The 14506-nt window shown below is 38.1% G+C and overlaps 2 protein-coding genes and 1 long non-coding RNA gene across 5 annotated transcripts in view; 2 read left to right on the top strand and 1 right to left on the bottom strand.

The window, feature by feature from the left end:
- The window catches only part of LOC126379120 (tau-tubulin kinase homolog Asator), a 161828-nt gene that overhangs the window by 4405 nt on the left and 142917 nt on the right, over positions 1–14506 (bottom strand). The window lies entirely within an intron of this gene.
- Positions 728–14506, top strand: part of LOC126379153 (choline/ethanolamine kinase) — a 45090-nt gene continuing 31311 nt past the window's right edge. The window contains exons 1-5 of one of the 3 annotated variants that reach the window (XM_050027800.1): positions 728–843; positions 1852–1947; positions 2831–2917; positions 3646–3782; positions 4450–4603. In XM_050027800.1, coding sequence (XP_049883757.1) covers positions 3709–3782; positions 4450–4603 — 228 coding nt within the window. In that variant the 5' untranslated portion in view covers positions 728–843; positions 1852–1947; positions 2831–2917; positions 3646–3708. Of the gene's footprint in view, positions 844–1775; positions 1948–2830; positions 2918–3645; positions 3783–4449; positions 4604–14506 lie in introns of all 3 variants that reach the window. The other 2 variants (XM_050027799.1, XM_050027798.1) reach the window with 2 other exon arrangements.
- LOC126379322 (uncharacterized) lies at positions 12327–13824 on the top strand. Its single transcript, XR_007568315.1, has 3 exons — positions 12327–12510; positions 13143–13182; positions 13351–13824. It is a non-coding gene; the product is annotated as an uncharacterized LOC126379322 (long non-coding RNA).

Below are 14506 nucleotides of genomic sequence, written 5' to 3'. Positions count from 1 at the left end.
ATTTTGAACAAGTATTTGGTTTGATTCTCAAACTGGAAGCGCCGCCGGTTAGATCGCCGGCGCCGGAGTCAGATTTGCACCATACCATAAGCTCATGACTAGGGAAATGAAACTCATGACACGGCTCACCACCTATCACCTTGGTCTAACACACGGAATAACTCTTATTCAATACCGTGGTCAAACAGAAAGCTCCATGTAGAAAAGATAAGTACCTACTTTGTTCATTAAGCGATGGATGTACTTCTGACTACCCCAATTGGTATCCCAACATGGTTATTTAATTACGATACAGACAATAAGGTAAATAGGAAAATAAAAACTTCTCAATAAGTACCATTCGCTACAACCTTTTATAAGTGTAAGTAATTTAAAGAAATAGAAGAATCGAAAGTAAATAAAATGCATTGTATGGCTGCCATCTATCGGTCAATACAAGAACTAAACGCCAACGCCATCTATCGTCGAGTAGCAAAACTATTACACACAACGCCATCTAGTTGTTTATATATGTACTGTTAGGTTTGACTGAGCTTCACAACTCATATTAGTTTAAATAAACTTTAATAGATGGCGCTACCTGTATAAAATATTCTATTCGGCCTTCTTTTCTCTGCTATCGTCTTTTACCAGAATTACCAGAGTGACCATAACCTAGAAATTAACATCAAATCATAACATCATAACAACAAAATTTTAGTCATAATGGCAGGAACTTAACAATTATTTCACTTATATCTCTCTATATCCTTTACGGGTAAGGCAGGGACGACAAACCATCAGCTATTTACAGTATTTGGACGTATATTTTTCTTTCGTCTCTCAGATAATGGAGAACAACTCGTAAGTATAAAGTTCTTAATACCTTACCTGCATAGAATAAACAGCCTATGTATGTCCCACTGCTGGGCACAGGCCTCCCCTCAATCAACCGGAGGGGGTATGAGTATGAAGCATACTCCACTGCGCTGCTCCTCTGCGGGTAGGTGTTTTACGGTTAATAGCCGGGACCAACGGGTTAACGTGCCGTCCGAATCACGGAATCATCTCACTTTTTCTTGTAGTCACGCTCGCATCCCTTCCGGGGTAGGCGAATCTTTTACACCACATCTCTCTATCCAGAAATCAGAATCATTTATTCAACTTAATTATCATGGATAAACTTGTTGAAGGTCAATGTAACATTTTTGAATTTACGTCATTTCGCAAGGTGTTATGGCTGAGGAGAAGAAATGACAAGAAACTGCAACAGCAACACATCTTTTAAATCAATGAGGGTACATTACAAGTTATTTAATAACTAGAGAAACACATTCAATACCAGACATTTTTATCATTTAGGTAGTCATTAATCTTATAATAAGCTTTTTTACATAAAGTAAGCTTCACATGGGCTTTAAATTTATACTAAAAACGTATACATAATCCTAAAAAAGATGAATTTAATTTATTTAATCTAGAATTTTAAATAACAATTTTATTTTTATTCCTTGTATTGTAAACTGTATGCCTTTTACAGTTTCTCGGAAGGAGAGATACATTTTTACGTACATACATAACGTTTTCATAAATATATTGACTTGCGACCGTCAGTATATTTATTTCTTTAAACAGCTCCCTTAAAGAGTCCCGACGACGCAGCGACGCAGATTATAAATAGCGCGAACTGGTCTTTTGAATGAAAAATTTACTTAATCTAGAAATTTGAATAGCAATTTTATTTTTATTTCTTGTATTGTATAATGCCTTTCTATCCCATTCTATTATGTTCTCAGAAAAACAAACCCGAGCAAACAGCAAGACAACCTAACACCAAAAGGCTTCATCAATAAGCGGGACAATTCCTTCCAGCTGCCCGTGAGGGTTCCTCGCCAGTCGACCACCACTGTCGACCCTGTAAAACCGCACCGCCGTCATCCCCGGAGCGTGTTCAATGATCGGGTTAAGGTAAGGTGTGGACTGTGGATACCTAGTTACACTCTCGGCGAGGTGGTTGTAACGAAGGACTTTTCAGGCTCCATACATACATACATAAACTCACGCCCGTTATCCCTAATGGGGTGGGCAGAGCCACAAGTAATCAAAGACAACTTGCAGCCACTGTTGATACGATGTCTTAAGCTGGATATGATGAACCTTATGGTGATAAGGGATCAGCCTATCGCCCATAACATTAGTCCCTCATGTTAGAGGACACAATCCCTCTGTCGGTTTTTACGACATGCCCGGGAAGATAAGCAGCTGAACAGGCTCCATTCCCCAAAAAAATAATATAGATGGCGCTGTTAAGATTTAACGTGATAATTACTTATTTTATCGGGTACATAATAATTATGTTGCTACATATACTATGTATTTCTTTTCTTTATTTTGATCAGAATAATAATAAGTGGAAGTTCGAGCTTCCCTTACCACTTCGAGATTCCCTTACCACTTCGAGATTCCCTTACCACTTTGAGTTTCCCTTACCACTTCGAGGTTCCCTTACCGCTACGAGCTTCCCTTACCACTTTGAGTTTCCCTTACCGCTTCGAGCTTCCCTTACCACTTCGAGGTTCCCTTACCGCTACGAGCTTCCCTTACCACTTTGAGTTTCCCTTACCACTTCGAGCTTCCCGTACCACTTCGAGCTTCCCTTACCACTTCGAGCTTCCCTTACCACTTCGAGCTTCCCGTACCACTTCGAGCTTCCCTTACCACTTTGAGTTTCCCTTACCACTTCGAGCTTCCCTTACCGCTACGAGCTTCCCTTACCACTTTGAGTTTCCCTTACCGCTTCGAGCTTTCCTTTTCTACTATTGATGATATCAATAACATTTATCTGCTTCAGGTAAAGGTGTACCAAGACAATGCTGTCCTGCAGAAGGAGGGGTCCTCCCCAGACCTCAGCGGCGGCAGCGGCGGGTCAGAACTTGTGGTAAGGAAATACCATAATATACGGTACGTGGTACCTTCCAAAGAATAATGTAGAATTGTGATAGGATTGAGCGTATGCTGGTTTAGTTATACCATGGTATGCTCAATCCTATGACAAGCCGCCATTGCTAGCCCTTTAACGACGTAAGTGTAGGAAGCAGGTTGTCACAGTTGTTTATTAATTTTAAATGGCAACGACCAGCTGACCAGCGCGTGTTGAAGCTTGTCGGAACCGTTCAGTGCTAATCGGCGCGCGTTCATATATTTTCCTGCGCGGGTCACCAGTGCTGTCAAGCGCTGGGAAGCGCTTATAAGTTTCCAGCTTTCTTTCTATATACGGCCACACTATACACACTATACACACACTATATTTACAAACACTATATTTTTAAATAGTTCTTTGAGGGTCCCATATTCATTTTATAAGTTAAGTTTTATTATTTTATGATTAGTGTTTATAGCTTTTTACACTTTTCACATTTCACTCATTTCTAACTCGTGCGCAGCGCCGCCGTAAGGCAGCACTGGCAGGGTCGCCATGCACTGTGGGACGCCGGAGTAGTGGAGTTAAATAAGAGACGTGTGACTTCTAAGACGGTCGTTTATTGTCTGTCTGTTAATGTGGTATATAATATAGGGAGATATAGAGCACTTGCATATAATATAGGTGTGGAGGTACACACTACAGGCCTATGGTTTGCTTATACCATGCTTTGTACTGTGCTACAGGTTTCATCCCACCACGACTTCCGCGAGCACCGTCGCCGCGAACTCTCCCTGCAGTCCTCGATCATGGTGCACTCCTCAGGCAGCTCCTCATCCAGCTCCTTCAGCGGGAACAACTCTATGGACGAGTCGCTTCACAGGTTTTCATCATCATCAATACTCTAATTGACAACTTATTCAAATGAGATACTTTTTACGAAAAGTCAAAACGAAAGTTTAATAGGCTGATTTCTTACTAGTCAAATCAGTTACTTTCTATTAAACAGTGGTTTACAGTATACTCTAGCCATAGAGGTAGCCAATCAGCTCGCGACACCAAACACTTCAGGTCCCCGATACCGACCCCGCCGGCGTGGTCGACGATTTCCCTCATTCAGCGCTTATCGCTATCGACCCACTAGGCACCCTCAGGCATGTTGTCTTAAACGTTGTACCGGGTGAGAGCCTTCAGCGCTCCCCATTTGTCCGGCCAAGTAGTTAATGCCATCTGCGGCAAAACTCAATTGTATATCAATATTTTATGTTTATTTTTATTTTTTTAAAGAACGTCTAGGGCCCTGTGCCGAGGTTTTTCTTGCAGCTTCTTTTCCCCGGCTATACAGGTTGTGAGAAGCTGCAGTAGTTTTAGGCGGATGAGACGTTCGTTATGTAAAAATTGACGATTCAAAGTGTAACTATGTTACCTACTGAATAAAGATATTTTTGAATTTTTGAATTTGAGGTTTAAAACGGCAACATTTGGTTTAAAACTTTTTAAATCGGTTATTTTATATATATATATATATATATATATGTGCGTGTTTCCAGGTACAGAGATGACTTCGACGACATGAGATGCAAGATAAAAATATTCGGAGAGTCTCTCAACCTTTGCAACTGCATCGCGAGCGACTTCAAGGGACGACTGACGTATATGGAGCGGAGACTTAAAGGGCTGGAGAGGAGACAGAAACATGCTGGGGTACGTAAGTAATCATAATCAATCAACCGTCAATCATCCGTCAATCGACTATCAATCAGAAATCAGAAGATAAACTTGTTGAAAGTCAATGTACATACATACATACATAAACTCACGCCTATTTCCCACCGGGGTAAGCATAGACTATAGAATTCCATTTGCTTCGATCCTGACACACTTCTCTTGCTTCCTCCACATTCATCAATCGCTTCATACACGCACGCCGGTTCAGAGTAGAATCGTATTAAACCTTTTCTAAGGACATCTTCAATTTTGTCATTGATTTTGTTTTGTTTTGATTTTGTTTTGTCATTTTGTTTGTTTTGTGTTTTCTAAGTCTTTCTCTGCCAGCCCTACCATCAACTTTCGCTTTAAGTATATACCGCTTTGCAATTCTATTATCCTTCATCCGCTCTACGGTCGTAAGGCCCAAAGTCCTTTTAAAATCCAAATCCCATTGTTTAACTATTGTGTCTGAAAATCCGGGCCTTACGAGGTTAAGTCAATGACAAAAAAGGCAATGTAACATTTTGAATCTACGTCATTTCGCAAGGTGTTATGGCTGAGGAGAAGAAATGACAAATAACTGCAACAGCAACACATCTTTTAAATCAATGAGGGTATACACAAGTTTTACGTTTACGCGGTTATTATCATAATTAAAGCACATAGTAACGGGTTCTTACCGCGTTTAAATGGAGATATGAGACTCCCATTCTCTCCATTTAAACGCGGTGAGAACCCGTTACTATGTGCTTTAATTATACACGAGTTATTTAATAACTAGAGGAACACATTCAATACCAGACATTTTTATCATTTAGGTAATCATTAATATTATAATAAGTCTCACAATAAGCTTTTTTACATAAAGTAAGCTTCACATGAGCTTTAAATTTATTTTATTATATATTATCTGGTATTTTATTGTGAAAACGTATACTCAACAATCAACTGTCAATCATAACAGACATAATTATGACTGCCTATAAAAAAATAAAATAAAATTAGGAGGTGTCTGCAGGAATCGAGGCCATTGTCTTCATAATTTCATCTGCTTTTCAAGCCCCGAAGAGAAAACCAGTCCAATACAGGTTAAAACACATACCTCCGTAAATGCATTTCTCGGGAATGTAAGTTTTCTCACGATGTTTTCTTTCACCGTCGAGCACGTGATAATCATTTATAATCCAAACATGAATTCGAAAACAAATTCGACAATCATTGGTTTAGGTCTGTGCTGGATTCGAACCTGCGACCTCAAAGTGAGAGGCGAGCGTTCTACCAACTGGGCTACCACGGCTCTTCTATAGTCCCGGGTGAGAGCCTTCATCCGGGTGAGAGCCTTCAGCGCTCCCCATTTGTCCGGCCAAGTAGTTAATGCCATCTGCCGCAAATCTACAATAAGTAAAAAAAAAACTTCTATAGTTCTTCCATGACGTTTATATACGTGTTTAGGTTCTAATCATCATTATCTTATCTGTGCATTTGAAATGGTATTATATATGTATGTTTAGGGATTGCAAATGTTGTAAATACTCTCTGAGTATATCTATAAAAAATTCCGCGATAATTTCGATTGATTTATTAGCAGGAGTGACGCCGCCTACAGGTGAATAGCATGTGGCATGCCAAACAATAAAAAAAAACTCTCCACCATATCTCTATGGAGTCTATGGAGTATGGGTCGGTGTAGCATTCTCTTCTTTTTTAGGGAAAAATAGGGCAGTGGTTTCCCTCTTGCCTTCCGCCCCGCAGTACTCTGTCTGACGCGAGTGGGATGGCGCCCAGAGTAGTCTATTTCAAAGCCGTACTAGGACTCCTGTCCTCCGCCTCTGAATAGTTACTGCTACCCTCTGTCAGGTCACCTCAAGAACATAACTAGCTAACGACTATATCCCAATGGGGGTAGTCAGAGGTACATCCATCGCAAGATGAACTAAGTACCCACGCCTCACAAAGCTTTCTGTTAGACCAACGTGATAGGTGAGCCGTATCGCCGTCTATAATGGTCGAGACAACTGTGTTAGTGAAAACTGCACTTGAGATAAATTCTCTCTCTCTTTATTTAAGAGCTGCGCTCTTGTCGGTGGAGTAATCGCCATTACTCCATAGATAGGGCATGTAGAAAGGTGGTTGCCCCAATCGCCTTCCGTTCCGCAGCACACCGACCAATTTCTCAATCGGTGATGTTCTAGCTAGAGCCTTACCAGCAGTACTGATACCGCTGCTGCCCGGCATCAGGGGTGCCCACTCGCTACGTCACAAGATCGTCATAGAACCTAAGTAGCATTTTATAGGTTAGCTCGTTCCAGTGAGCTACCCACTACGTTCTGCTAATCCTGTCGCTATATGGTCGGGGACTGCTTATATATAAAAAAAAAAATAATAAATTATTGGAGATAAATTATAGAATTAAAAAAGTTAAAGAAAAAAAGAAGAAAAAGTATATCTGATTTGATATTTGAATGAAGAATACTACATTCATACAGTGTGCTAGTGATATCGTAACGAATACTGAGGGGGATGATTCAGACCATGATTCTGAGTTGATATTAAGTGGAACTTCCTGTCGGAAAATTCATGTTTTTTTTTTATTATTTTCAGTTCCATTCTTTTGCGACGGAAAATTCCACTTGATATTACCTTAGCATATTGAAAGAAGAAAGAAAGAAACATTTATTACTTCTGGACACCACAGACACAGATAGACAGGTACATTACATTTAACACAGGACAGAAACCAAAATTATAAAAACAATAATAATAAAACTAAGTATTCTAAATGCAACGCACTGACTACCTATTGGTCTGAGTCATCCCTCAAAGTTTTCGTTACGATGTCACTAACACCTTGTATAGAACGGTAACCCGCCACCTATGTATAGTCCGGCAATCTCGTGCGCGACCCTCCTGCGGGGCGACAGACGGTGGCGGGGACGGGGTAGCGCGTCATCATCTTGACATTCTAGAACACGGCTGCACACGTAGAGAAGTGTGCCAGGATAAATCTTGCGATAAGTTGTACTTACTTGTGACGTAATATATGTAGGAGTGAATAAAAAGATAGAACTATTTTATTTTATTTTTTATTATTATGCTTGACGACCAATTATTAGGAAACACCAAATACTAATAGATTGTTTTATTATAAATCAATTTCCATATCGCTTTCATTTTCACTCTCCGTTTGATATTCTTCGTCACTTCTCTTTGATTTCTCCGTGTTTTGCTCATTAATTATTTATGTACAACCTCCTTAAGTTGTCTTGAGATCGCCTCACTCATCCTCAGATATTAATCTCGTGTGCGTCGCCCTCAAAGTAGTACAGATTATCAAGCACGTGTTGCCGCTTCGGCTGCGCGGCCGAGACTGCCGTACTTGACGCGCAGATGCACGCGTTTCCCTTCCCCGCTACACCACCTGCTACCCGCTGACATCTTAGCTACCCCGTCCCCGCCACCGTCTGTCGCCCCGCAGGAGGGTCGCGCACGAGATTGCCGGACTATAGTACACCTATTCACCAATGAACAAGCTGATCCCAAAAATAATCTTAGATGTTGAATTTCTTCATTGGGATGTTTACGCCACAGAAGGCGTTGGAAGTCGACGTCTTTGTGATCTACAAGTATCTGCCGATACATTTTGACAATATCTGCTACTAAGCAGATAGGATAATCACGCCAACGCATGATGATATGACGTAGATCATTTTGAAGAGTTGGACCAACCAATAAGTCGTCGTTCAACGACACGCCATTGGACCCACGCGACCTGGGATAGACATTTAGGAGTCGCCGTCGCCGGACACGGCTTGGATGAGGATGATGATGATGACACCTATTCGTATTGGAGGCCGACCTCACACCCTCCGGGTCTTACTTTTAATAAAATAAATATATATATCCATCCAGCCGTATTCGGCCATGGCGACAAGTCTCCAATCTAGGAACGCCTAAGATGCGCTCTTATATGGCTGACGTAACCGATCTTAGCAGCGAATGTACGGCCACATTCACTGCACGTCAGCACACCTCCGATATAGTTGTAAGTTATGGCCGCAGATGGTCGGGCCTTCAGCTCGTCGCGTTTCAAATCAAGCTCTTCCCGAATTTTTTACAAAGTTTCTGTTCAATTACTGTCTAAAAACTGTTCAAAGATAATACAGAAGTAATTAAAGCACACGATAACGGGTTCTTACCGCGTTTAAATGGGGATATGAGACTCCCGATATTTCGACATTGTTGCAAGTGTCATGATCACGGGATGACTGATGAGATTGGAGTGGAGTAGGTAGACAGGTGGTAGGTAGGTAGGTGGGTGGATATCGGGAGTCTCATATCCCCATTTAAACGCGGTAAGAACCCGTTATTATGGGCTTTAATTATGATAATAACCGCGTAAACTTAAAACAATGTATAATACAGAAGTAGATATAATAAAAAATACATCAAATATTTAATGCGAAATAATACTTTTATCTAAATACTAACAGAAAAATAATGTATTTACTCAAAACGGTAGCACATTTTTATCTTGTGCTAACATAATAAGGATTTCCCTCAGAACAATAACTAAAGCATAGAAGGAAGGCTAAAATAGCAACAGAACTCTATAATTCTGCTCTACTTTATCTTACGGAACCGGCGTAATGTTAGACAAAGACGCATATACAAAAATTGTTTCGTAATTTCGTAGGTTGTCACAAGTTTTTCATTGCCTAGTGTTGGGTTTCACTTTAGTAATATGTCGATAAAATTAAATTTACTTACAATTAATGTCGATAAATTTTTTTTACAAGATTTCTTTTTGTAGGATGCAATTATCTTCTTCTTGATGAAAGGAGACTCTGTCTCTGATAGGTAAGTATCTAACCATTTTTGGATTATATTGTCTGGTTTATATTAGTTTGGAGCTGCAGCTCACATTCAGGAAGGAAAGAAAATAGCCAACTGTTATCGTTTCATCGGTAAGTATTTTGTAATATTCGAATTTATTTATGATGTCATCCGCCGTGCACTGGTGTCGATCGACGTGCCGTGCAAATTGGAACCGCCGCCGCCGGGTCTAAGCCGCACAGACGGTAAGAGGCCCGATGGGGTCACGCCATAGACATAGAAAAGAGTATGGACTGGAAATACCTACAGAAAAAACGTGCCACTCTGTAAACATAAAATGGCGGTCTTTACTAGGGCTACAAGCTGTTTCAATACTAGGATTACCATACTCGTACCTAATAGATATAGCATTATACTTTATGGTACGTTTACACGCTTGCCAAGCCTTCGCAAGCGGCAAACAGCCCCAAGCCTCCACAAATCTCGTTTGGCGTTTGAAAGGAGTTTACACGCTTGGGGACGCGTCAGTCTGCAAGATAGATCCAAGCGTGGCGGACACCCAACTTGTGACGGCTATTGCATTTGGTTTATCGTACTTTTATTTAAAATGCAAGCAAAGTGAAACAAAAAAAAGAAAAACTCGACGACAACGAAGATGGTGGATGAAAAAGATTCATCGAAATCGTACCAGGTAACTACTATTTTGGTTTAACCATTATCTGCTGTAGTTACGCCGTTATGCCACAATATGTACTGTAACTGTATTTAATTTGTTTGCGGGCTAGAGCGGAAACGTGTACTCGCCACCAACGTGTAAATGCGTCGCAAGCGCTTGCCGCAAACGCCCTTTGATCTGCGTCAAAAAACCGACACTCGACTGGATCGGAAGGAAGCGCCCACAAACTCACGCAAGCCAAGCCAAACGCCCTCTTTACACGCTTGTGATTGTTGGGGCTTGCGAAGGCTTGGCAAGCGTGTAAACGTACCTTTAAAAAATACGGCATACAAGTATTCATAAGAGAACAGAAAGGGAAAGTAAAAGGTAGGTAGGTGGTGTACTGTATCTTTCGTGTAAAACTTGTAAGTATTGTATGTTGTGTGCAATAAAGTATATTTGTATTTGTAAAGGAAGGTTTAGTCAAGATTTATCTAAGTCGCTTACACAAATCTATAACATTCATTACATTCTTTATTGGGCGCAGTTCGTATCAACCTGGAGTGTTGGAGTAGGAGTAAATAAGAACAGGAGGTAAAATGAAATATAAATTAGATCGTAAATCTGTTCATTTTCATTAGCAAGTATTTATTTCACACGTTATTAATTATGTACATTATATTTACAATAAATACAAATTTATTAATTTCTAAACAGTGTCAATTTGCTTAGAAACTGTCTTTGTGACACCCTGTCACATTGTTTTTTTTTTTTTCATTAAGTCGTTTGATCTTGAGGCGGGACTTGTTCAGCTTTTCTTTTAAATTTTTCATCTCGTCTTCTTGAACTGACTGAAATAAAGTTTAATAATAATGTTAAAATAGTATATGTACAAAATAATCTATAAAAATAAAAGTAAAATATATCTGATTTAAGTGCATTGTGCAGCTGGTTGAATTATACACTCTATATATGTATATCATATTAAAAATATAAAAAAAGAAAATTATTTGATATACCTTTTCATGTAAATCCAGTCGACACTTTTGGATTTAATATCTGAAATCAAAGATAATAATAATTTACTTATATAAAACGTGTACAACTCATAATTGTTTAGACATAAAACAACTACAGACTTAGTATATACTAAGTTTATTAAGTACATAATAATATGTAGTTGAATGATAGATAGTATAAACGTGTTGTGATAACATGATACAAATATCTTATCTATCTATCCAGCAGTGAGATGATGCAGGCTAGGCTGAAATTTAAATTTAAACACCATTTCATCTGTCTGATCTATAATGTTCAATGTAGGAATAGCATCGTCTCGAAGACGCCTCCACTTTGAATTAGGAACACACATAAATGAATCCGCAGTAAAATGTTTCGAGCAAATACGGCTGTACTTATTTGGAATCCAATTTCGTCTATTAATGCGAATTATCCATTCTTTCTCTTTGTTATCGTCTACAGGAAATCTAAAAATTAAAAGTATCGATAATTTTAGTACATCACTATGGACAATCAACATAACCTCAAATCAATTCCGTATTCATCGATGAAACGTATAATATAATGGATATCTCAAATATTTTATGCTACAAATCTATTCAGCAAAACATATTACTTTCCTAAAATTGTTCAGCAGTTCACATTTCACTAGAAAATTACAAAAAACTTACCGATGAAACGACAGAAGTTGTTGGCTATTTTCTTTTCTTCCTGAATGTGAGCTGCAGCCCCATACCATACAAGACATAATGTCACACAGTCGAGACACTCAATTATTTGATATAAATAAAAGTTTCTTTCCATTTATTTGGAAAAATATTGTTAAATTATCACTTAAAACAATCTGAACACAAGACACTCGTAAACACAGTTGACGCGACCGTGTCAAATAGTTCGGTAAATATAAGTAAAATCTTCTTATGTATGTTACCTCAGAACAATAACTAAAGCATAGAAGGAAGGCTAAAATAAGAATTCAGAAACTATAAACCGGCTCTCTTCTAGCTTACGACACAAACTATGAGTGAGAAAAGGACAAATGATTCGCTCTTTGCTTCATTTTTTCCGAGGTTGTCACAACATGAAATGTCATTTGGACCTATTGGACTCATTTTAACTCGGCCAAATACATAGTAACATACATAAGAAGATTTTACTTATATTTACCGAACTATTTGACACGGTCGCGTCAACTGTGTTTACGAGTGTCTTGTGTTCAGATTGTTTTAAGTGATAATTTAACAATATTTTTCCAAATAAATGGAAAGAAACTTTTATTTATATCAAATAATTGAGTGTCTCGACTGTGTGACATTATGTCTTGTGTGGTATGGGGCTGCAGCTCACATTCAGGAAGAAAAGAAAATAGCCAACAACTTCTGTCGTTTCATCGGTAAGTTTTTTGTAATTTTCTAGTGAAATGTGAACTGCTGAACAATTTTAGGAAAGTAATATGTTTTGCTGAATAGATTTGTAGCATAAAATATTTGAGATATCCATTATATTATACGTTTCATCGATGAATACGGAATTGATTTGAGGTTATGTTGATTGTCCATAGTGATGTACTAAAATTATCGATACTTTTAATTTTTAGATTTCCTGTAGACGATAACAAAGAGAAAGAATGGATAATTCGCATTAATAGACGAAATTGGATTCCAAATAAGTACAGCCGTATTTGCTCGAAACATTTTACTGCGGATTCATTTATGTGTGTTCCTAATTCAAAGTGGAGGCGTCTTCGAGACGATGCTATTCCTACATTGAACATTATAGATCAGACAGATGAAATGGTGTTTAAATTTAAATTTCAGCCTAGCCTGCATCATCTCACTGCTGGATAGATAGATAAGATATTTGTATCATGTTATCACAACACGTTTATACTATCTATCATTCAACTACATATTATTATGTACTTAATAAACTTAGTATATACTAAGTCTGTAGTTGTTTTATGTCTAAACAATTATGAGTTGTACACGTTTTATATAAGTAAATTATTATTATCTTTGATTTCAGATATTAAATCCAAAAGTGTCGACTGGATTTACATGAAAAGGTATATCAAATAATTTTCTTTTTTTATATTTTTAACATGATATACATATATAGAGTGTATAATTCAACCAGCTGCACAATGCACTTAAATCAGATATATTTTACTTTTATTTTTATAGATTATTTTGTACATATACTATTTTAACATTATTATTAAACTTTATTTCAGTCAGTTCAAGAAGACGAGATGAAAAATTTAAAAGAAAAGCTGAACAAGTCCCGCCTCAAGATCAAACGACTTAATGAAAAAAAAAAAACAATGTGACAGGGTGTCACAAAGACAGTTTCTAAGCAAATTGACACTGTTTAGAAATTAATAAATTTGTATTTATTGTAAATATAATGTACATAATTAATAACGTGTGAAATAAATACTTGCTAATGAAAATGAACAGATTTACGATCTAATTTATATTTCATTTTACCTCCTGTTCTTATTTACTCCTACTCCAACACTCCAGGTTGATACGAACTGCGCCCAATAAAGAATGTAATGAATGTTATAGATTTGTGTAAGCGACTTAGATAAATCTTGACTAAACCTTCCTTTACAAATACAAATATACTTTATTGCACACAACATACAATACTTACAAGTTTTACACGAAAGATACAGTACACCACCTACCTACCTTTTACTTTCCCTTTCTCTTCTCTTATGAATACTTGTATGCCGTATTTTTTTAAGTATAATGCTATATCTAGTAGGTACGAGTATGGTAATCCTAGTATTGAAACAGCTTGTAGCCCTAGTAAAGACCGCCATTTTATGTTTACAGAGTGGCACGTTTTTTCTGTAGGTATTTCCAGTCCATACTCTTTTCTATGTCTATGGCGTGACCCCATCGGGCCTCTTACCGTCTGTGCGGCTTAGACCCGGCGGCGGCGGTTCCAATTTGCACGGCACGTCGATCGACACCAGTGCACGGCGGATGACATCATAAATAAATTCGAATATTACAAAATACTTACCGATGAAACGATAACAGTTGGCTATTTTCTTTCCTTCCTGAATGTGAGCTGCAGCTCCAAACTAATATAAACCAGACAATGGTGCTAATTCCTGTAAATACCATCTAATTTTATTTTAAGTTATATCTGTCATTTTCTTATCCGCCGAAAAGGAAAGGGACGGGTAATCGACAAGCATAAAATTTATGGAACACACGTCAATTTTAAGCACAAATCTAAAACAACCGTCTAAAAATTCGCCCGGGTTATTCATTTATTTACTCATTCTTCCTAAAATTAAGAGCTGTCAATCATCCGTCCCTTTCCTTTTCGGCGGATAAGAAAATGACAGGTATAACTTAAAGTAAAATTAA

This window comes from Pectinophora gossypiella, chromosome 28 (assembly GCF_024362695.1).
Source record: "Pectinophora gossypiella chromosome 28, ilPecGoss1.1, whole genome shotgun sequence".
In the NCBI taxonomy this organism is placed as follows: domain Eukaryota; kingdom Metazoa; phylum Arthropoda; class Insecta; order Lepidoptera; family Gelechiidae; genus Pectinophora; species Pectinophora gossypiella.
This window is presented reverse-complemented; position numbering and strand designations above follow the sequence as displayed.